We start from the raw sequence: 24,737 nt of genomic DNA on the forward strand, positions 1-24,737 counted from the left end.
GAAGTCTCCTATCTCTAGGGACAGGATGAGGGCGTCGCGGTGCGGCTGCAATATCTGGGTGGGGTCTACTGGTGGGAAAATGATTGTCCCATCTATGGGGCGAGGCCCCCCCCAGTTATCCCAGGCCGGATGGAGTTGACACGCTCATGCACCGATGCTGCCCGTAACAACTTTTGTCTCTTTCGTTTGGAGTCGTACTCCTCGTCAGATGGGCCTCCGTTAATATAGTTTATAACGGCTTTGGGGGCGGCTGGGGCCCTAGGGGCTCCAGAGTTGTGATCTCGGGAAGCGTCTCTACCTCCGGTATCTGAGCAGAGGTATTGCTTTAAATGTCCTTTCGACCAAATAATGGAGGCACCTGCATGTCTCCGTTGTGTGACCATGCTTCTTATGGAAGACACATTTTTTACTATGATCCCTTTTGGATGGATCCGTTCCGATGGGTCTAGGCCACCTGAAGTCGGACATGTCTTAGATCATAGGGAGAAGCTTCTCATAGGATATGGAAAGGGGTGTGAGGGCGGCCTTTCCGGGCGACTTAGCCCTTCCTGCCTTCGATCGGACGGCCTTGGCCGGTCCGGAAGTTTGGCACTTCTTTTCGCGCCACTTCCGGATGCCTGTCTGACAACCAAGACTTGCTGGGTGGCTGCTCGCACGTCATCTTCGAGCATTGAGTATTTGTTCGCACGCTGGAACAAGTCGTCCATCGTCGTAGGAGGCTTTTTAGCGAGTGATTCAAAAAATGGGGTGCCTAGACAAATGCTTCGCTTGAAGATTTGCAGGACAACATCCATACTGTAAGCCTCTACCTGTAGTACGACCTGACCAAACCGCTCCACAAACTCCCTTAAGGATTCGTTATCCTGCATTTTTATGATTTGCAGAGTGCTGATGTTTTGCTTATGTTTAGCGGAGCATAAGTATTGTCCCACGAAGGCCTCTGATAGGTCTCTGAAATTATCAACAGAGTTGGGAGGTAGGCGGTGAAACCATGAGAGGACCTGCCCTTGTAGGCTGGCGGGGAATACTTTGCAAAGCAGCGTGTCGTTGCCTATATCGAGAGTCATGAACTGTCGATAATGCATGATATGGTCGAAGGGGTCGTTGGACCCATCGTATGTGGAGAATTTGGGCACGAGGAATCCCCTTGGGGGCTCATAATGAATGATATGAGAGCAGAAAGGCGTGGAGAGCATGTCGTCCAGCCTTTTGCTGATGGAGCCAATGGGTGGCTCATTTGGGAGGTTTCTCCCAGCTTGTCGTACCGCTAGGTGCGGTTGAACGTTCTGCACCATAGGGGTGACCATGGGGTCACGGTGTGGGAGAACGTTCTGCACCATAGGGGTGACCATAGGGTCAAGGTGCGCTCCCCAGGTTGTGGCTACTGGCAGCCTTGGCCTCCTAGGCTCCTGTGGGCCTAGTCTCGCGCGCATTGAGTTTGACAATTGGGGTCTTTTATCGCGTTGTCTTTTTGATGAAAAATGAGTAAAGTCTGATCTTTCCTCATGGGGAGCTCGGTGCATGGGAGTGTGTGGCTCATGTGGCCTAACGTTGCATGTTTCTGGGATGGCTCCTGCTGTCCTAGGGTATATTGACTCTGGTTCTGACCTTGAGTTTGCTACCTGGCCTCTTGAACGCTGACGACGGGGAGGCCCCGTCGATGAAGCCTGGATGCATAGCACCGCGTTTTCTTCTCTTAACCTTTCTGTCTCCTGGAGGAGAGCTTGTAGTTGTCGTTCGCTTGCCAACTGTCTTTTTTCGATGGCTTGGCGCCATTCAGAATTATCTTCCTCTCCCTTACCAGATGAACGGCTTCGGGAAGGTGTGACCATCTTTGCCGGTGACTGAATCAGCGAGATTCCCACAGACGACGCCAATGTTGAGGCCTCGCATCCCTGTGATCCACGTAGTTGCCAAATGGATGGACACACGATCTCAACCAATATAGATTCCTGGTTCAGTCGTTTCTGCAAAAGGCGTCCGGATAGGGTGTCCGGACACACCCTCCGATGGTTTTGTCAGCTATGGTTAGAGAGAATAATCAATTGGTCTTTTACTAGGTATAGGAAGCTTACCTTCCTCTTTGTGTGAAGGTTCATATATATAGTACCAGAAGCTCTGTCTCCCTCTTTAATGATATGGAGATATTTTGGCTTGTTATGATGCCTCTAGGTGGTGACAGGGCCATCATCACCCTACGGGCGGCTGATAGAGATCGTGGGAGGTGCCGCAACTGTCAGAGATCGTAGGAAGTGACTTGTCATCATTCCTGTCCTTTCACTCTGTAGATGGCGGAATGTGGGTCGTGGCAGGCTGTCGGAATGACGTAGTAAGACTTGCTTAGTTTAGTCAACAATCTGGACAAACATATCCGGATAGGATATGTTGGTCGTCCGGATGTGATATGGCGGTCGTCCGGATGTGATGTTTGCGAGTGTCGTGTGCTTCTCCTTGAGGGAGTTCGGATAGGGGAAGTGCGCCACGTGTCTCCTTGGGGGAAATCCGAATGGAGCTAATCCGGATATAAATGCATGCCACGTGTCATCAGGGGGAGGGGTCCCTACAATGCCCAATCACTATTGAGAAGTATGTGGCCATCACTCCAGCAATGGCACTGAACCAAAAAAAATAGAAATTCAGTCCATGGGTGTGTTTCTTCCTAATTTTGTTTTAAAAAATAAAAATTCTCATTTTTTTTTTGTTTTTTTTTTTAACCTTTCAGATAGATTTTCTTCCTTAGAAAAAAATTCTCAATTTTTAAGTCTTCCTCCTCCATTCCTTTTTCTTTATTATTAACTTTTATTTTCAAATTTCTAACCTTATCAATTCTTTTTCTTTTACAACTATACTCTAATATTTAGAGGTAATGAAAGTGAAATTACATACTAAATCTCTCTCTCTCTCTCTCTCTCTCTCTCTCTCTCTCTCTCTATTTATATATATATATATATATATATATATATATATATTAATAATCTTTTCCTACATATAATTATGCAAAATTAGATACTAAAGATTTGATAATGTTAAATTAAATTATCATACAATTAATTTCTCATATTAATTTATTAAAATTATCTTATAAATTAATATATATTGAGTGGAAAAATCTTTCCAAACAAAAACTCTTTGCTAACATAAAAAATAAAATAAGAAATTAAAAATAAAAAAACTTAAAAATCTAAAAAATAAAATACAAGCTCCATTGTATTTTTAGCGATTTCTCATTATTTATCTTTTCTATTAACATGTTTTACAAGTAAAAATATAATGAAAGTCAATATTTTATTTTTATATATTTTTTAAATTTAATTGTATTTTTAATTTTTAAAATTTCTTATTTTATTACTGATTTTGACTAAGAAAATTTTATTCAATTTTAACTTTGATTTATATAATACAAAATATAAAATTATTATTATTATTAGAGTATTAGAGAGGATTTAATTAATCACTTAGGTTATGTTTGAAATTGATGGAATATGATGAGATAAAATATGTATATCTTAAAATATTATATTTCTTTAGATAAATGCGTACCATATGATATGATTTCAGGATATGATATCCTTGAATATAAATCCAATGTACATGATATTTTAAGATAGTATATCCAATAAAATATGTTATATTATAGTTATACTTGGTTTGTAAAATGAATAAGAAAAAAGTAAATAAAATGGAGTATATATATTATTTTTAATATTTAGAATAAAAATTTATATTACATTGCATTTTTTTCTACTTAAAAATTATGAAAATTTTCTGTCGTTTAACAATATTTATGATTAAAATATTTAAATTTTATAAATAGTATTTTATATTATGTTGTTCAATATATAAAAAGAATATATATATATATATATATATATATATATATATATATATATATATATATATATATATATATATATATATATATATATATGTTAACTTAGAGCTAACATATAATGTGGAATAAATATAAAAATGAGGGTAGATAATATATTGTACCATTTATCCTATTTTATGTTTGATTGAATATAAAATGAAAGGAGTGATGAAATTTTATTTCATCACTAACTAAACTTGAAATAAGATTTGTTATCCTCTCTCTTATCCTATCTCAAGCATATCAGACTAATCAAATATAACCTTAAGGATAGAGATAATTATTTCATAGGAATTTGCATTGATCTTCTATAATAAATTTTTTTGTTAATATATTTATTTTAAAAGTAATTTTAATAAATTAGAGAAATAATTTTTTTTGATATTTTATTTAATGTTATCAAATTTTTAGAAATAATTTGAAGGATGGCACAATTTTTAATATTTAGTTCCCATTTTTATTGCCTCTAAATATGGGCTTATGGTTTTTGAAGACAAAAGTTGAGAAGGTTAGAAAATTTAATTAAAAGAAATTAAAAAAAAACGCAATAATAAAGAGTTAAAAAAGGGAGAATTTTTATTTTAAGAAAAGCAGTCATGGGCTGCGTTTTTATTATTTAAAGGAAAATTAGGAAGAAACGACAGCCCATGACTGTGTCGATCCACATGGCTGCTTATATCATATAGACACAGCCGGTGAGAGTTGACAGTCTCAAGAGGTTCTGCGCGGCTGATCAAAGTCAGCAGCCATGTTACGGTTTTCGCTTCAACGAGGTCTCTAAATTTTTACTCTTCAAGTCCGTTTGGTTGCCCAGAAATGGGAAAAAAAATTGATGTACAACTTAGAATCTTTCATCAACTGATTCAACCCAATTGTCTTCTTCAAGTTTTTTTTTTTTCCCTTTTTCCTGAGGTTTCTCGGCAACCAAACAGAGGATAGAGATTATCAATTGGATTCTTGTTTATTGGTACTGTTTGTTTGTGCTTTTACAGTGAGAAATTTCAAGTCTTTGAGGCCTGAGCTCTTCGCTTTGGGAAATTCTCGTTTCTCTACTGCGACTGAGCCATCTTCGAAGCAACGTAACCCACCGGTAAGGTTTAATATTGAAAACGTTCTGTTTGTTTGGGAGGAAAATAGTTCCTATGGATGCTTTCTCAAGAAAATAGATTTGATTTCTGTGTGCTGCTTACAATTTTGGATTGCATAAAGTTCCGTTTGTTTCGAGACTTTTTTCCGATTCCTTCGCCATACGATTCCCATTAAATCCGATCATTCATTAGGCGGTGCTTGATTGGATTGGTAGATGTTAGGAGCGGGAAGGAGAAATGTTTTAATGGTTTAATTTTCCACTCTGGGAAAATTTTTCAGGGAAAACGGTAGATGGATTATTTTCTCTGGAAATAAAAAGGTGCAAGGGAAAAATGCTGATAATCTATACTTTACTTTCTTTTTAATTGTTGATAAAAAAGAGGGAGAGACAAGAAAATAAGATTTCCAATATTGTGTTTTTGGTTGTTTGGGGTCTCTAAAGAATCAAGATTCACTTCAACTAAGCTAAGTAATAAGAAGTTAAAAGATTTAAGATTTAGTATTTTCTTTATGAATAAATTGATTAAAGGGAATGAAATAATCCTTAAATTTGTAAATCTAACCTCTTTCATGTTTTTTATGGGCCTTTCACTGTTTGCATGTAGTTTTTGAAAGAAAATGTTATTTTTACAAGAAAAAAAGTGAGAGGGCATTTTTGTAAAAAAGATGCAAAAAGGAAATGGATGGTTAAATTTCCAAATTTAGCTTTTTAATGACCCTTTTAATCAAATAACCCTTCTTTATTGCTCTCTCTCAGCAAACAAGCTTAATGTAGAGCTTATGCTGCTTGAATTTGATTTCCTTATTCATCATTTTCGTATCTCTATTTGCTGGGTTTGGTTAAAGTTACAATGGCTGAATTTCTCATTGATCGAATTGTATCAGAGGGTTCCCAATCTCATTGGAGGTAGTTTCGTGGATTCGCAATCAAGTGAATTCATTGATGTTATAAATCCTGTAAGTGCATGAAATGCCATAGAAAAGTTTTGATCCTCTCTCTCTCTCTCTTTCTCTCTCTCTCTCTCTCTTTTCATTGAATTGTTAATAAACAATAGCTGTGTTACAGGCAACACAACAAGTTGTTTCACAAATTCCTTTAACTAGCAATGAAGAGTTCAAGGCTGCAGTATCTGCAGCGAAACAAGCTTTTCCAGCATGGCGAAACACACCAGTTACAACCCGTCAGCGCATCATGTTCAAGCTCCAACAACTTATTCGGAGAGACATTGTAAGCATGTTGAACCTTGGAATCTCAGTTACATAATTTTATCAACTTATAATTTTTTGTAATTAATGGGAAAATCACTGTAATATTATTTCAGGATAAGCTTGCCATGAATATTACTACCGAACAGGGAAAAACCTTGAAGGATGCACATGGTGATGTGTTCCGTGGGCTAGGTTAGCACTTCTGTACTCATTTTTCATTTAAGAACATTTTTAGAGTGGAAAATGAATCCTTTTCAATTGTTGGATTTTCTGTTGTAGAGGTGGTGGAACATGCATGTGGAATGGCTACTCTACAAATGGGGGAGTTCGTTCCAAATGTGTCTAGTGGAATTGATACTTACAGCATTAGAGAGCCACTTGGTGTTTGTGCTGGGATCTGCCCTTTCAACTTTCCAGCAATGATTCCGTTATGGGTAAACATGCAGTTATCCATTTTTTATTTATTTTTCTCCTTTCATTTTTGCTATTTTTTCTGTCTACAGGCATTTCTTTCCTTTTATTTGTCTTATATCCTTTTGTTACCCATATTTCATGGATATTTTCAAATTTTTGTCCTTGGAAATAGACATGCAATGCTGTCTGAAGAGAGCCTTGAACCTTACAAACTGAGGTTCTGGAATGAGGCATAACCAAATAGAGAGAGTCCATGCTACTATGAAATGCACAATTTATGGAGAAGGGTAAAAAACCTAATCAAGTTGCTAACTCCACTACTGTATGAGTGTCCTTAAGACTTTTAATGCCGTATGCAGTTATGAGCATGAGATGATGAAACATGCTTGATATTGATGAAGCCTAAGTTTCTTAAGGTAAAAGAAAGGTGAAACTGTTTGCAAGACACTAATCTGTGTATAACCAGAAGTTTTGTAGACAAGACATTAATAGTTTGTTGCTAGTCTTATAACCAAAGAATGAAGTCTACCCTCATAATTTATAATGTTCTTGTAGCTTTATAAAACTTTAAAATCCTAAAGTGATACTAAAGCTGATCATAGCCCTTAGTTAACTTTATTTCGCACTATACATATTGTAACAAGTAAAAATTTCCTTATTGAGAATCATGGTTGTGCAAAGCTACTATAGTCTGAAACCTGTGAAGAGTAACTGCAGTGGAATCTTTGAATTGTGAGTACTGTGGTATGTAAGTGTTCCAGCACTATAATCATATTTGTAGAAATGCCTTTCACCAATGGAAGATAGAAGCCACTGGATATTACTTCCTTAAAGACAAACTGAAAATTGAAGAGCTTGCACTTACTGGGGAGGCAAAGAGGTTATTGTATGCATGGCCCTTAGAAGCCCTTCATTATGGATCCACCTAGGACTTACTGAAATGACAACTATGCACATAAAGCTTCTCTTGTCACAAGTACAAAGAGCCAAGGAATGGATAATAGGATGTGTAACTAGGTGAAGGAAGTCCATATCAACTGGGTTATGCCTGATGTCTCAAACAAAAACCATTAGACTCTTTAGCATTAGACCTTTTATTATTTCTCTTATTTCTTTCATCAAAAAGGGTAGATGTACTGGCTAAACAGGCACAGAACTAGAACACCTTATGGCTGGATGGTATTGTAATTTGGTTCCAACAACCAACAGAAATTTGAGAAAGCTAGGATGAAGCCCATTTTTGAGGAAGCTAGGATGAAGGTATAATAATTGTCATTCATGATCCTTATTTTCACTACTGAGTCTGAGTTTGAAGCAGGTCAAGAAGGAAAAATAAGGGAAATTGTTATGGACAATGTTGATTCAAAACCCATGGTGAATGTAATTTTCATGAATGTTCTCAACAATTTTGTAGCTGTTCATTAATATGAGAGAGAGCGAGGGCGATCCTGCGAGCGAAGGTGGAGAAGGGGAAAGCAGGGTGGAGAATCGAGGGAAGAGGAAGAGAAATAGCTTCGTGGTGGAATCGAAGACGTTTGAAGTAGTAGCGGAGGAGAGAAATGGTAAGAGACATGCCATTATCTCGGAAAGCAAGGGAGGGGTAGTGTCTTGGGTCCGGCTGGGGCTGGCGAGTGTGGGGCTATTCATAGAAGGACTGATCCAGTGCGCGAAGGATGGGAAAGATGAAAGATGGGAGAAGGGATGGAAAGAAAAAGGGAGGCTCTATTCCCTGGTGAGAGAGGCTAACAGGGCCGGGAGCTTCATCCGCTTAGGGGTGACGGACCTGGAGAAAAGGAGATTTGGTATTTGTATACCAAAAGGGAAAGGGGAAAAAGGAGGATGGGTTTCTATGGTGGAGTCCCTACTGTGGGTAGGGTTTCGGCACGAGGAAGAGGCAGTTAATCAAGGGATAGGGGACTCAGGGAGGTCGTATTTGGAAGTGGCCAGGGGCTCAGAGTCCAGGATTATCTCAAGGGCAAGAATAGAGATAAAGGAGGAGGAGATACGAAACAATGTAAGCAGACTAAAGCAATGTCTGATTGCTAAATGGAACCCTAAATCAGCACGAGAAGAGGAATTAGCGAGTTTGGGGTGGTCAGCGGCAAGAGCGTGGGGATTGAAAGGCAAATTAGGCCTGGCTAGAATGGGAAAGGGATGTGCTTTGCTGGAATTTGAGACGGTGGAAGAAGCGAAGAGGGTTCTTGCCGCGGGGGTGAGAGCAGTGGGAGGGATCCAATTGGGCTTGGAGCTGTGGAGCCCGAGTTTTGGATGCTTTGTAGAGGATGGAGATAGGAAAGAGGCTTGGGTGAGGATCCTGGGTCTTCCAATCTCGCTGTGGGTGCCGTCGGTCCTGAGGAGAGTGGGGGAAGAGTGTGGCAGGTTCTTAGGAATCGACCCTCTAACGGAAAGGAAAGAGGAACTGGAATGGGCAAGAGTTCAGGTAAAAATGAACGGAGGGGCCTTGCCGAGCTCATTGGAGATTGGGGTGGAGGGGGAGATATACGTCGTCTCTTTGTGGTGGGAGATTTCGCCGGCAATAAGGAAAGAACAGGGGGATGGCCGTGATGTTTTTGGGTAGCAGAGAGGGGAGGTCAGGGGTGGTGTCGATCCACGCACGGGATGGCGTGTGGGAGGAAAATCGGGCGCTGGAATCAAGGAACAACGCTGGTCAGAGGAAGTGACGGGGGAGCAGGTGGGAGGGGAGGGGGGGGGGGGGATGTGATTGAAAATTGGACCCATAACAGGCGGGTCGGCCGACAGAGTTATGGACCCGCGGGCGATGGGTCGTGTTCGTCCGGATCGGGGCTTGGCATCGTGGGCCTGAAGCGGGACTATGGGCCAGATACGCAAGGCCCAAGTCCTTTAAAAGGGAATGTATGGGCTGCAGATGGGGTAGTGTGCGGGCTGGCTGAGGGACGGGCCCCCGAAGGGATGGAGCTCCTATCCCATGGGCCTGCTATTGTGGTTGGGGGTCATCTGGGCCAAAGGCAGCTTAAATACATGGGCATAGGCTCTGAAGAGGACTTGGGCCTAAAGATGGAAATGGAGTTCATTAAGTGTCGGGAGAAGGAGATTAGGGGTAAGCAGATGCCGGTTCCTCAGTGTTCCATGGCTGAGAGAGAGATCGTGGATGAAGCCTTCAGGTACGGGTACTATTCTAATCTAAGGGTTGGGGAATCCTCTCTTTCTTCTTCTTCTTCTCTTTTTGGTCGGACTCCGGAGAGGGAGTCTTGCGACCACTCTGGGGATTTAAGGGTGAGCCGTCAGAGAGAAAATATGGTAGAAGGTGCAGCTACAGGGGGGGATATAGCGAGAAGAGAGGGTTGTTAGGACCTGGTTGCGATTGATTGTGACGTTTTAGAGGTTCATAACCCGGATTGGAATCCAGCCATGTCTGGGCCCCAAGTTCAAAGGAGCGAGAAGGAGTCTGATTGGGAGGAAAGCAGCTTGGCTAAGTTTAGCAAGTTGTTGGGATTTTCAATAGAAGGTCTGGAGAGGGAGATTCTGGATTTCTTGTCCAAAATTAGGAAAAGACGGGAAAGGATACATAGCAAAGGGTTACTGGAGAAAACAAAATTTGAGAGGGAGCTCAAAAGGTTGGAATGCTCAGTCAAATACAAGGGGAAGGAAAAGAAGAACAACCTTTTGAAAAGCAGAGGGGGCCAATTACTGTTGGGTTAATGAATCTCAAGCTGATGAGTTAGAATGTGAGGGGTGCAAATGACGTCAATAAAAGAAGGATTATTAAATCTGTGGTTAGAAAACAAAAGGTGGATTTGATGTGTATCCAGGAGACAAAAATCCAATTAATGACTGACGGGGTGGTGAAGAGTTTAGGGGTGGGGAGATTCTTAGATTGGAGAACTATTGAAGCTGCTGGAGTAGCTGGAGGTGTGTTGGTTTGTTGGGATAAAAGGTCCTTGGAATTGCTGGAGTGGGAGGAGGGCCAATTCTCAATTTCTTGCAAATTTAGAACTGTGGAAAATGGGACAGTCTGGGTGTTCACGGGTGTATATGGCCCCTTTAACAAAAATGATAGAGAGTGTCTTTGGGATGAGCTTGGAGCAGTCAGAGGCCTTTGGGGTGACCCATGGTGTGTAGGGGGTGATTTTAATGTTATTCTCGTTCAAGGGGAAAGGAGCAGGCAAGGGAGGGTGACCCCAGTTATGAGGAGGTTTGCTCAGGTTATGGATGATCTGGAGCTTATTGACCTTCCCCTTCAAGGGGGCTCTTTCACGTGGAGTGGGGGGCTCTATAATCAAGCCTGGGCCAGGCTAGATAGATTTTTGGTTTCTCCCAGATGGCTTGATCAGTTCAGCAATGTGACTCAGAAGAGATTACCTCGGCCTATTTCAGATCATTTCCCAATCACAATCGAGGGGGGTGGCAAAAGAAGAGGCCCTTCACCTTTTAGGTTCGAGAACATGTGGCTGAGAGTGGAAGGATTTAAAATCCTCTTGAGGAGTTGGTGGCAGGGGATGGTGGTCAGTGGTAGGGCTAGCTATAAGTTGGCAACAAAGTTGAAGGGGATGAAACAAAACTTAAAAATTTGGAACAGGGAGGTGTTTGGGAACTTGGAGAGTAATAAATTGGCTGCCTTACAACAAGTGGATTATTGGGACCAAGTGGAAAGTGAGAGAAGGCTGTCAGAGGAGAAATTTGCCAGAAAGAAAGAAGCGAAAGAAGGCTATGCTAAATGGGTCAAGCTGGATGAGATTCACTGGCGACAGCTATCAAGGAAGCTGTGGCTAAGAGAAGGGGATAAAAATACGGGGTATTTTCATCGAATGGCAAATGCACACCGAAGAAGGCATACCATGGAAAGAGTAAAAATCAGTGGGGTCTGGATGTCAGAGGAGCATACAGTTAGGACCGGAATTGTAGACGCCTTCCATCGGCTATTAACGGAAGACTCGGAGTGGAAGGCAGATATAGGGGGTGTTAATCTGAATCAGATTAGCCAGCAAGAGGCGGACATCTTGGAGCTGCCATTCATGGAAGAGGAGGTCCATTCGGCTCTAAGGGACATGAATGGGGACAAGGCTCCAGGTCCTGACGGCTTTACGGGAGCTTTTTGGCAATTCTGCTGGGAGTTTGTGAAGGAGGAGGTTATGGAGATGTTCAAGGAATTCCATGAGCATAATACTTTCCTCAAGAGTCTCAATGCCACGTTCTTGGTTCTGATCCCCAAGAAAGGAGGAGCGGAGGAGCTGGGGGACTTCAGGCCGATCAGTCTATTGGGTGGATTATACAAACTCTTGGCTAAGGTGCTGGCCAATAGGATTAAAAACGTGATTGGTGGAGTGATTTCCTCAGACCAGAACGCTTTTGTCTCGGGTAGGCAGATTTTGGATGCGTCTCTAATCGCAAATGAGGTGATTGACTCATGGAAAAAAGATGGAAAGAAGGGCCTGATCTGTAAACTAGATATTGAAAAGGCGTACGACAACGTCAATTGGCAGTTTTTGATGAGGGTAATGGAGAAAATGGGATTTGGGACTAAGTGGAGGGAGTGGATATGGAGCTGCATATCGACTGCCAAGTTCTCAGTATTAGTAAATGGGGAGCCAGCTGGGTTTTTCCCTAGCTCTAAGGGGCTTCGGCAAGGCGACCCTCTATCCCCATATTTGTTCATCATGGGAATGGAGGTGCTGAGTGCTCTCCTTCGGAGGGCTGTGGAAGGGGGCTGCATCACGGGATGTAGAATCCAGAGGGGTAGGGGGCAGGCTGTCAGTATCTCTCATCTTCTCTTTGCGGACGATGCAATAGTTTTCTGTGAAGCTAAGAAAGAAGATATGACTTTTTTGAGTTGGACCTTATGCTGGTTTGAAGCCGCTTCAGGGTTGAGGATTAATTTGGCTAAAAGCGAAATTATTCCAGTGGGGGAGGTGGATGAGATCCTTGAGATGGCTGTGGAGCTGGGATGCAAGGTGGGTCAGTTGCCTTCAACCTACCTGGGGCTGCCCCTGGGCGCGCCTAATAAAGCGGGTTATGTGTGGGATGGGGTGGAAGAGCGGATGAGATGGAAACTAGCCCTTTGGAAGCGGCAATACCTGTCTAAGGGTGGTAGAATCACCCTCATAAAGAGCACACTGGCTAGCATGCCATTATACCAGCTGTCCCTATTCCGTATGCCTAAGGTAGTGGCGAGAAGATTTGAAAAATTGCAAAGAGACTTCTTGTGGGGAGGGGGAAGCACGGAAAGAAAAGCACACCTAGTCAGTTGGGAGAAGGTGTGTGTGAGCAAAGAGAAGGGGGGGCTTGGCTTGAGGAAAATAGTCCAGTTGAACAAAGCCCTTCTTGGAAAATGGGTTTGGAGATTTGCTTGTGCCAAGGATGAAATGTGGAAACGTGTCCTTGTGGCAAAATACGGGCAAGAGGAGTTTGGGTGGAGAACTAAAAAAGCAAATGGGACGTTTGGTGTTGGGCTTTGGAAGGAGATTATGAAAGAAGCAGATTGGTGCTGGAACAATATGACTCTTAAGGTGGGAAAAGGCACCAAAATCAGGTTTTGGAAGGACACTTGGTGCAGGGATGTGGAGTTGGCCCGGAGATTCCCTCAACTCTTCAATGTGGCTGCTCATAAAAGTGCCACTGTGGGGGAATTATGGGACCAGAATGCTGGCCAAGGAAGCTGGAACCTAAGGTTTTTTAGAAGCTTCAATGATTGGGAGCTGGCCTTGGTTGACGAATTGTTGCAAATCCTAAGGAGTCAAAGAGTTAACTTGGAGGAGGACTTGGCCTTATGGAAGGGGGGAAAAAATGGGAAGTTTGATGTCAAGGATGCGTATGGACTGTTGACCAGCCATAGTACATCTTTGTTCCCCAAGAAGGGCATTTGGGTGGAGAACGTGCCTTCCAAGTTAGCGTTTTTTGCGTGGGAAGCTACTTGGGGGAGGGTCCTTACTATTGATAGGCTTCAAAAGAGAGGATGACAAATTCCTAACCGGTGTTATCTATGTGGTAGTGATGAGGAAAATGTAAATCATCTTCTTATCCATTGTACAGTGGCTAGTGTGTTGTGGGGGATGATTCTGAGTCTGGTTGGAGTCCAGTGGGTCTTTCCAAAAACTGTAAAGGAGGTGATTATCAGCTGGAAGGGTCCTTTTGTGGGCAAAAAGAGGAAGAGAATCTGGAGATCCATACTGTTTATTTTTTGGACGGTGTGGAAGGAAAGGAATAGATTAGCATTTAGGGGGGGGGGGGGGAGTTAGCTATACAAAAAATTAAGTATTCTTTTGTCTGTAATATGTGGGGGTGGGCAAAATTGTATAATGGTGCGGAGTCCCGTTCCCTTATAGGTTTCCTGGAGTGGATAGCCTCCAGTTGAGGGTTGGTGGGTTTTTGTTGTTTTTTGTTTCTTTGTTGTGAGGTCTCGTCGCCTCGTATACTCCCTGTATGCTTTGTGGCGTTTGCCTTTGCTATTATATTTGTGTTTACTTATCAAAAAAAAAAAAAAGAAATTTGAGAAACAACCCAACTAATCCCTGTCTCAAAGAAAAAGAACTGAGTAGGGAGTACATATTATAGTATGCAGGGAAAGATGTTTAATTGACTGTCCTTTCACTTTGCAAATAAAGAAAATATTTGGTGTGATAAACTTGTTTGTTAGAACATGTAAAGAATCAAACATGTTGAACCCTTAAAAGCAATAGTAAATGTCTTGACTTCTTAGTGAAGAACTAGGAGTAAGCTTGCTTAGATAGGAATGGTTTTTATTTTGTTTTTTCATTAGTGTGGGAAAATACTACAGATGCAATGAGTACAGAATTTAATGATATCCTAGATGGAGCAGAATTTGTCAATAGTAATTTCTATTTTGCTATTGATTTATTTGAATCTGTGATTCTTTTTATCTGCATATAAGCACAGTGGGTGTTTGTGGTACATGACAAGGTTTTCATTGCCCAAACCAGGGAAAATGAAAAGAGAAGTTCTAATTTTTTTATAATTTTCTGCAGATGTTCCCAATTGCAGTTACATGTGGTAATACCTTTGTCTTAAAGCCATCAGAGAAAGATCCAGGTTACTTTTAACTTCTTAGTACTATAATGGATAGACTCCTTGGAAAATATCTTATCAGAGGAACAACGAAAAAAGAGAAATAGAACATTATCTTTCCTCCTGAGTTGTGATGCATGGAACTCAAAGAAGCAAAAAAGGATTTATTTATTTTATTTGGGTCATTGATGAAACATGTCAATGAAACCCTGATAGTTTGTCCATTAATCCTCATATGGATGGCATTTAAAATATCAGTGCATGCCTTGGTGCATGAGAGAATGAGAATTGTTGGATGTCAATGAGCACTATTGATGAATTCACTTTTTGTGTACGAGGCATTTGGACCCTTTACTTTGGTATCTTTAAGAACTTCTATTTGATTGGCTTTTTACTGATGCAGACATGTACAGCTTAGGCATAACTTAAAGTCATTGCTAATGAAAAACAGATATGTTCTTTCCAACAATGCATATATTTATTTGTTTTGGGGAAAAAGAATGACAAGCATAGTTTCTTTTGGCTTGTTTTGGAAGGAGCTTAGATGTCTAAATTGGATTTCTAAAGAATATTGTGTTCTTATTCGTAGCAGTCTGGGAGTTTCTGCTTAAGTGAAGCCATTTAGCCTCTATCATTTTATTAGTATGTGTTACAAGGATCCTCAGGATGACAAATAACAAAATCTCGAGAGTTCTTGTATTTGGTGGTCACCTTATAACTCCTCTTGATTAAGTCTCAATCCTACCTACTTGAGGTTAGCTGCAAGATTTATTTATTTATCCTGCTTTAATAATTGATGTATCTCTAAAATCTACTCAAAAAAGAGAAGGAAAGAAATAAATGAACTTTAAGTAGGATTAGTATTAATTGGATTTAAATTAAGATTAGCATTTGTTGGAGTCAAATTAAGAGGAGCTAATTAGGTTATTGAAGAATTCAAATTAGAGTCATAATAGGTTATTAGAATCCTAGTAGAATTGGAATTTTTTAAAGAAGGCTATAAATAAGGGTAATTGATTTAAACCAAAGTATTGATTTATTTATTTATTTATTATTTATTTTGATAAGTAAAAAGAAAAAGTATTGATAGTTAATATATTATGTTTTCTTGCATACTTTACAATTCTCAATGATGAGATTCCATTGATTTTCTTGTACCCTATAACTGAGACTCCTAGAAGGCTTTAGTGAGACTTAAAGGTTTTTCTCCCTTTATCTTCTCATCCTTTTTCTCTATATTTTTATTTTTATTTTTTTCTGCTGCCATAAACTTTATCCTTGTTCCTCCCCTTAAACCCTAAAGATAAAAAACCCTTGCCCACCTATTTGATTGTAGGCAACCATCCTATGGTTGTCCTACATCAATAATAATCTTTATCCTTTTCCCAGCCTCTGTGCATTTCCTTTTTTAAAATCTATATCATGTCCTTTTGTCACCTTCAACTTGGATCAAGTCACTTCATTATACTAGCTCAATTGTAGGTCTTCACTCTATGTTGTTGAACCATCTTAAACAACTTTCTCTCATTGTGTCCTGAATTGGTGCCACCTCTACCATTTTCTGAACACATTATTCCTTATTCTATCTTCCCTTTCAGTGACACTCATCCATCTTAACATCCTAAGTTTGGCTACAATGATTATTTTTAAAAAAAAATTATTTTTAAAAATCTATTTCTTACCTTGATAACATTCTGAACTGTAAGAATAAATTATCTTTGTAACATTCTTTAGAACCTTTCCTTTAAATTGATAGTGATAATTTATGATCTCTAAACTACTTTAGATGCCATTCTTTGTTTATTTATCTGCTCTGGTACTATGGAAAATCATGGGTAATCGGTCCAAGCTATAAAGATGGCTGCTTCTAGGTCTCTTTTGGCTGTTTGTTTTCGTCTTATCCTGATTTCTACTAGTTTTTGAAAAAAATTACGTGTCATATATTTGGTTTTAGTGATTTACTTAAAAACTTTTGGATTCTTCTCCTAATTCTAATTTGAAATTAACTCCTATTCTATTTGACAATTTATCCCTCCTTTAGTTTCATCTTTCATTAACTAAAATTATGTCTGTAGCCAACAACAGTCATCACTAGATATCATTTTTATAATGCACGGTGAGTTCATCCACAAACAATGCAAAAATGTAAGGGTGCAATGCTGATGAGCCTGTAATAGTCTGACGAGTCTTAGAAAAGAATATATTGATGTGATATGTGGTATGTATGATACAGTAGTAACTAGTCTGCAGAAGATTTGAGGAGACACAAGATAATCAGCAAGGGGGAATGCTTGTTTCCATCCTTCTTCTAGGTTATGTGCCTGTGGGGTTTGTTGCTAAGTCTGCAACTACTGTTGACTAGTCTCCATGCACCTCCTCATCCCAAATTCCACAGCAATCAAACAAGTTGAAGGGTGATCTTGAGTTTTTTGAAAGTCTAGGCCTTTGGTCATTGAAAGCATGACTTCAACTGGGTGAGGGAGAAAAAAGGGTGTATCCAAGTGGTCTGAGCTCTGCTTTGGCTGACTGCATGTGTGTCAGAAACTCATAGGTGTAAAGAGTTTCATGTGGAAATTGCTATAGTTAGCACTTACTTACAAAGGAGAAATAATCACTGTTTTAGCTTTTGGTCCATGTATAAATGCATTGCTATGCTTTTTAAGTGGGTGAGTGTTAATTCTACAACCTCAATTTGTTATGGGATATCCACTGATAGTAATAGAATAGTTCTTAGATGGGTTTTGACTTATGTGGTATGTCTTCTTTAATTTAGGTCACTGTGCTTAATTGTGAACCATTGAGTTAACTCTACCAGGGATATTACTTTCTCTCTCAGGGAACCTAGAGGGATGTCTAATTCTCATGTTTGCAAAATGATCATTGGCATATCTTTCTTGTAATACCACATGCATGATATCAAATGGCTATGTTTCCTATAACCATCATGTGCAAGGTTTAATTGAAACTGTCGACTTCTATTCTTTTCTACCCTTGAAAGTTCGCTTGCATGTGATTTCTTGCCATCTTCCCTTGCTGCATGTATGATGCTATAGGTTGATGGCCAAGATTTTCTACCTTTTATTTCCATATTGTTTATGTTGAATCAGTATTCATAAGACGTTTCATTTACTGTGACTTTAGTTAAAAGTGAGTGTTGCTGTGTTCCTTCAGGGGCTTCTTTAATGCTTGCCGAGTTAGCAATGGAGGCTGGTTTGCCTGATGGTGTATTAAATATTGTTCACGGCACCCGTGTATGCTCTGACTTCAGCAACTATTCACTCAACAATTAATTTTTTTTTTTAATTATTGAATGTTTTCCTTGTTGAATGTCTACAACTTATGCCTTGTTTACAGTAGCCTGTCTCTTCACATTTTCTTTTAGAGTTTTGATATCGGTGATGGCCATATATCTAACAAACCTTTTAACTTTGTACTTTGGCTTGCGGCAGAACATTGTCAATGCTATTTGTGATGATGAAGATATCCGAGCTGTATCATTTGTTGGTTCAAATACGGTAAACTTTTTTCCCGTGTTCGGTTTGTGGCAATGCTCATTTCCTATATAAGGCTTTTGTATTCAGTGATGATTGCTGATTTGCAAGGTCATAGCAGCAAGTAATAACATTGTATGCATTCAAAATCTTTGGGTTTGACAATTCAAATCTTGTGGTAAGATTATTTTCACAAACTGAAACTAACATGGTGAGTGTGATTCTCCAGTAATATGAAAAATAGCCTAATTAGGGTCTTGGACAGAGCCCCTTTTACAATCTTCCCACTAACTAAAGCTGAGGGTTGTTTGAACTCTTCTTCTCCTGTGCATCTTTAGTTAGAACATAACTATGTCTAGTGGAGCATAGTTGGTTGACCTTCTCTGCCATTTAGTAAGGCATTGTCTGTTGTATGTTTGCTTTTTCTTCTCCATGTTTTTCATTACTTTGGGGCCCAGGTTTCTCTTCTTCTTTGTTCATCTTTAATTTTCTGATCCCTACTTATCAATAAAAAAAAAATAAAAAAAACAATCTTAAATTTTCTGATCCCTATCACCAATGTTTCTGTTCTATGCCTCTAGAACATCATTGCATGTGAACTTTCTATTTATTATTCATTCCACAGTTGAATGTTTCTTTGTTTTCTGTTTATGCATCTTATGGTTAGGGAAACTTTCTTTTTGCTTGTGGTTTTTGAAGAATAATGTGTTTTTTCCCCACAAATAACGTCAATATCTGGTGCAGTATAATTGGTTGACCTTCTTCACCATTATTATATGTATATCAGTTGATTCTTGCTTTTCTTCTTGTTTATTTTCTTTTCATTTTTTCCTTTTTGGATAAAAAAATAGGCTGGCATGCACATATATTCAAGAGCATCAGCCAAAGGAAAACGTGTTCAGGTAAATGCAGTTCATCTACTTTGTAACAAACCTGCATTTCTCCTAAGATCATTATTGTTGCTCTTTAAAAACCCATGAAGTAGTTGAAATTGCTAAAGTTGAAGTAATGCGTAAATGTCTACAGTCCAATATGGGAGCCAAAAATCATGCCATCGTCTTGCCTGATGCTAGCTTGGATGCTACTTTGAATGCTCTAGTTGCTGCTGGTTTTGGTGCTGCTGGACAAAGGTGTATGGCACTGAGCACAGTAGTCTTCGTTGGAGACTCAAAATCATGGTATTATGCTTCTTCTTCTTCTTCTTCTTCTTCTTCTTCTTCTTCTTATTCTTCTTCTAGCTTCCTTCACCTTGAATAAGTGCTGGCATTTGTTACGTGTCTGCGCAGAAGTACTTCATTTGTTGTCAAGCTGGAACATCACATTTTTCCTCTGACATATGGATAATAAATTGTCATTTTTCTCCATTTAATCATTTTTCCTAGATGCTGCTACAGTTAATGCTTATGCAGTCTTAGATAACAGACTTTGTGGGTGCCTAGGTGCCTAACTGACTGCCAGAGTACATTTGAGCCTTTTGGTTTATTCATTCTTAGTGCTACACATTTAAATATGACTCCTTAGAAGAGATTTAAAGCATGCAAAAGAAGTATATCATAATTCATTAGACATGGATACTTTAGTTATTTCATAATCATCTTCATGAAAAAAAAAATGGATTAATGATGGAATTTTTTTTGTGCATGATGAATTGTCTTTTTTCTTCCTTTTTGGATATGCTTGTTGAGTATTTACTCAAGATTAGACATGTTGGAAACATAATCTCGATGTCCATGTAAAATATGAAAAATAAAATAATTGTGCTTCTTTAAAATAGAATTCAATGTCAAGGGATATTTTAGTATAACATGGAACCTATTTACAAACTTTTTCAGGGAAGATAAGCTACTGGAGCGTGCCAAAGCACTGAAAGTAAATTCTGGAACGGAACCTGATGCAGATCTTGGGCCAGTGATCAGCAAAGAGGCATGTGCATGGTTCATTTTTTTTGAGAGAAAATAATGCAATTATGATTTTTGGGTGTGTATGCAGTATTTTGTTGATCAGTTTATATCTACACTACCTCTTTACAGAAAATAATGCAATTATGATTTTTGGGTGTGTTTGCAATATTTTTCTGATCAGTTTATATCAGCAAGCGTGACTCTCTTGCTACCTGTGCCCTTTATTATTATTATTATTATTATTATTATTATTATTATTATTATTAGTTTATGTTCATTTGATATTCTTCCTGCATCCACAGGCAAAGGAACGGATATGCAAATTGATTCAAAATGGTGTTGACAGTGGTGCCAGACTGGTGCTCGATGGGAGGAACATTGTGGTACTTTTCATTTGTTTCATGTTTTGCTCTTTTTACTTGTTGCAGTTTCTGCATAATTTATTTATTTATTTATTTATTTTAATGTTAGGCTGATTTGGTTATGTTTTGTATTGGTATTTCTTTATGTCAATAATTTTTTTTTTATTGTTAATAATAAATTACAAAGCTTTACTAGATGCATATTGTGAAATTAACATTAAAGTTACAAATTTTAGGTGATGAGAGCAAGTGATGGGTTGTTCAGGGAATAGAAAATTTTCTTTAGCAGTTTCAAATTCTCTTCAGGAGAGCAGTTAACATTAGAATGACACTTGAAACCTTTCTTCCACACAGTGTTAGTGGGATCATCAGGGAATTGAGACATTTGTTTGAAGAAAGTCAAGGACACCAACTTCTAATGGTTTATAAATATCTAGAGATAGAAATAACATTCCACTTCTAAATTTTTTCTTTGTTTCTATTGACAACTAAAGTTGTCTTCTAAATTATGTTTGCTTAGGTTTGTTAGCCTGCTGTATCTATTTATGTATTGATGATTTGGAACAAGTAGTAGTTTAACATGGTATTGGTTGGTCTGTTTCTTTCTAGCCCCTCAGATTGTGGATGGCCAGAAACATGCATCCTACCTGGTAGAAGTCATCTATGAATAATGGTTTTCAATGATGTGCAAAATCAAGCAGTTACAATGTCGCATAGTGGGCTCAAGTACATTTTTGAACATCTTAGAGAGTATTATTCTGGGAAAGTAGTGAAAATGATCTTATTTTTCCTTGCAAAGAAGGAAGCTATGAATTTTAAATCAAGCATGTGATGCAAATCTGTACCCATCTCATATATGACAACAATATGGCCAGAATAAATACTAATTTAATTCTGTAATGCCAATGGCTGAATTGCCGAGTGTACAGATCCTTGAACAACTTCAATTGATCACAATTAGTGATTAAACAATACCAATACATATTCTATTTTAGTTTTGTTCTTTTGTTTATTATTATTTTTTTTATTTTTTTATTTTTTCATGAACGAGGAATAGGTTCCAGGATATGAGCATGGCAACTTTATTGGTCCCACCATCTTATCTGATGTCACGGCCGATATGGAGTGTTACAAGGTATCTTATCTGTTATTCTAATTCCATGTATATTAGTGGAGTTGATCTTGACAATCTATGATTGGTAATAAAAGGATAGGCTTGCCCGTTAAGACCTTAGAATGAACTTCATGAATTCTACCTTGGTTTGTGCAGGAGGAGATATTTGGCCCGGTTCTTCTTTGCATTCAGGTTTGGATTGTTTCAATTCCTGTTTCTCTTTCATCTTTTTATTATTTAGTATATTAACATATATGTCTTCCTTCACCTTTTCCAATTCAGGCAGACAGCTTAGATGAGGCCATAAACATAGTTAACAGAAATAAGTATGTTCTCAACATATTTCGCTCTTAAATATTATTATCTAAGTGCCATACAATTTTACATTCAAGTTACTTCTCTGTTACAGATATGGCAATGGAGCTTCTATATTTACATCATCTGGTGTAGATGCTAGGAAATTTCAGACAGAGATTGAGGCTGGGCAGGTAAACCAACCGTTTTCATTACTCAGCCTGCTTTTTGCATGCAACAGATGAGGTTTAGTTGGAACATGGTGATTTTGTGTCATCAGGGCTCACTTTTTGGTGACCACCTCATATTGAAATTTGAAAGCTCGTATCATAATGATTTCTCGATCATAAGATAGATTTAACAAACAAATAAAATTATGCATTTCTTGGGGTGCTTTGCTGAACTTTTCTTGGAATTGCATGACGAATGGTTTTATTGTCCATGGTTAGGATCATCTCTGCTTGGAGTAGAACTTGTATATTGTTTACTAACTTATGCGAATTCGAACTCAGGTTGGCATCAATGTCCCAATACCAGTTCCACTTCCATTTTTCTCGTTTACTGGATCCAAGGCTTCTTTTGCAGGGGATCTCAATTTCTATGGTTAGTTTGTGCCTCTCTTCACTTCTTTGTATGGTAAATTTAGCAATAAATAGGGGCTAGTGGGTAAGGTAAAATCTTTGGTATGAAATAAAAGATGTAATGTGAATTTGCAGGCAAGGCTGGAGTTCAGTTTTACACCCAGATCAAAACAGTGACTCAACAATGGAAGGGATTGGCAAGTGGGAGTGGAGTTTCCTTGGCAATGCCCACTTCTCAGAAATCACAATAAACTGATAATTCCCAACTTTTTTTAGCTTTTATATCTAAGTATTGTGTGAACCCATCAATAATATGCCAATCCTCGTCTTTCCTCGACATATCACTAGTGTTATTCTATGGGTTTTTGCTTGTGATCATGGATGTGTTAAAAAGAGTTTAATGGTCTATTGCCTTGGAACACTTCTCTTTCATGTGCATTAAGACTTCCCAGGTTAAACTTAGACATGGAGAACCCGCATGTGTGTCACGGATTGGTTGGAGTCTAAAACCTTGAATTTAAGATAAAGCATTGAATGATTAAAGGTTTGATATTATTATTATTTTTTAACTAAATATTTATAATTACTTTTAAAATAAATCATAGTAAAACAAAAATAGTCGCTACATTGTAAACAAAAAAGAAAATGTATTCTATAATTTTAATCATAATTTGTGGATTATACTATTAAATAAAAACTTAATCATTTAACGAACTTAAGTTAATTTCTATGAGGTATTGAATAAAATGTTTAAAATTTTGAAGTGTCATATGCTATATTAAAATTAAATTTGTACAAAGAAATTATTTTTAGACTTTAATTATTTTCATTATCATATGGTGAAGTTATATTTAACTAGGATTGATAATGAAACGAGTTTTTTTGGGTATTTGTCTTGTCTCGTCCTTGATGTGATGAGTTTGAAATTTAAGCAAACGGATTTAGGATAGATTTGAGATTTTTTAAAAAACCAGGGATGGGTTTGAGCAAGTTTGGGTATTGTTTTGTTCTGTCTTGGATTATATCTAAAATTTAATTTTAAAAATTAATTTAATTTAATTTTTTATTTTTCTATTTTTAATATATTTAATATAATAATAATTTTAAAATAAGTTATAAAAATTATAAGGTTTTAATTATTTATAAAATATATGCATTTTAATGTAATTAAGAAAATTTTAAAATAATTTGTAAAAAGAAAAAAATTTAAAAAAAAGTTAAACAAGGTGGGGCAGCGCGAGTACGAGAACTCGCTCTATATTTAGCACCCGAATTATAAAATAATATTAAATTATATTAGGACCCTGCGAATAAACGAGTGATTGAGATTGGAGTGGGGCATCTGCCAAAACGTGGACTATGCATGAGATGGGCTGGTGGTGGGCTTAGGTAGTAGGGAAAGAAAAGAGGGTGATTTCGGGTAAGGGAAGCTACTCATGGAAATGGAGGTCTCTCACTCACCCGTTTGCCTTTTCATCTCCATAGTAGCCATGGATGCCAATCAATAAATGATCAGAAGCGAAAGTAATCATGGAGAAACAGCGGCATGCTGCTGGAAATGGCAAGTCTTTCCTGTACTTGAAGCTTGAAGCCATAGAAATGTACTATTGACTAAAAAATGGATCCTGCAATGGGATTGGTTCTTTGGTATATGTAATTATTTTTCTGTAAAAAGTGGTATATTAAGGCCGTAAATAAAGTTGGTTTGAGGGAAGTGGAGAAGGCTAAGAGGAGTACTTATAATAATAAGAAGAAAATGGAGAAAATCATATCAATAGGGGCTTGTAGTATTATGGTTTAAAATTACTGGTCATTGATTTAGAGGGTCTCGAGGTGTATTAGTCTCGTTGTCCTGACTTAGTATTGGATGAAGATAGTTAAAAAGTTAAAAAAATTATAAAAATATTATGAAAATTTTAGAAAAATAAATATAATTAAATAAGATTAAAAAAATTACAAAATAATTTTTTTTTCATATTTAACATTATTTAAATAGTTATAAAGTCTTTGTAGAAAGCAATCATGATAATGTTAAGAATTAAAAATTATTTTATATCAAATACAATGATATTTTTACTCACAGGCGTATAATTCAATTATCAATTTTATTTTTAATTTTGATTAAATAATTACAACACTTTATATTTAAATATAAATATAAAAATATATTTATAAAAAAAATTACAATAAATTATTAATTAAATGATTTTAATATTTTAATAGAATATATAATAAATTAAATGGTTTGAATATATTGTTAATAATAAATTAATACACCAAATATGCTACCATTACCATATAAAATAATACATTACTTACACTTATATAATTTATATCACACCATCAATATATAAAATAATAAATTATTATCATATAAAATAATAAATTATAAAATCTGGTAATATATTAC

The 24,737-nt window shown here is 37.8% G+C and overlaps 1 protein-coding gene across 1 annotated transcript; it reads left to right on the forward strand.

The window, feature by feature from the left end:
* The first annotated feature begins 4,459 nt into the window (after positions 1 to 4,459).
* On the forward strand, positions 4,460 to 22,759 carry LOC100266351 (methylmalonate-semialdehyde dehydrogenase [acylating], mitochondrial). Its single transcript, XM_002266354.5, has 19 exons — positions 4,460 to 4,644; positions 4,864 to 4,961; positions 5,846 to 5,917; positions 6,027 to 6,188; positions 6,283 to 6,361; positions 6,449 to 6,603; positions 14,545 to 14,608; positions 17,756 to 17,835; positions 18,034 to 18,099; positions 18,927 to 18,977; positions 19,102 to 19,253; positions 19,908 to 19,998; positions 20,279 to 20,359; positions 21,396 to 21,473; positions 21,609 to 21,644; positions 21,735 to 21,778; positions 21,862 to 21,940; positions 22,259 to 22,349; positions 22,463 to 22,759. Exons 1-19 carry the CDS (start codon positions 4,620 to 4,622, stop codon positions 22,576 to 22,578), a joined length of 1,620 nt encoding a protein of 539 aa, XP_002266390.1. The 5' UTR covers positions 4,460 to 4,619; the 3' UTR covers positions 22,579 to 22,759.
* The last annotated feature ends 1,978 nt before the right edge of the window (positions 22,760 to 24,737 follow it).

The sequence above is a fragment of the Vitis vinifera genome, chromosome 3 (genome assembly GCF_030704535.1).
Source record: "Vitis vinifera cultivar Pinot Noir 40024 chromosome 3, ASM3070453v1".
NCBI classification, from domain to species: Eukaryota; Viridiplantae; Streptophyta; class Magnoliopsida; order Vitales; family Vitaceae; genus Vitis; species Vitis vinifera.

What these genes read in the sequence shown, in the direction of transcription:
- LOC100266351 (XM_002266354.5), top strand. Translation starts at nt 4,620, where the DNA reads ATGTTACGGTTTTCGCTTCAACGAG. An exon ending in AACATAGTTAACAGAAATAA is followed by an intron (nt 21,779 to 21,861) that starts GTATGTTCTCAA and finishes TCTCTGTTACAG; the next exon opens with ATATGGCAATGGAGCTTCTA. An exon ending in CAGAGATTGAGGCTGGGCAG is followed by an intron (nt 21,941 to 22,258) that starts GTAAACCAACCG and finishes ATTCGAACTCAG; the next exon opens with GTTGGCATCAATGTCCCAAT.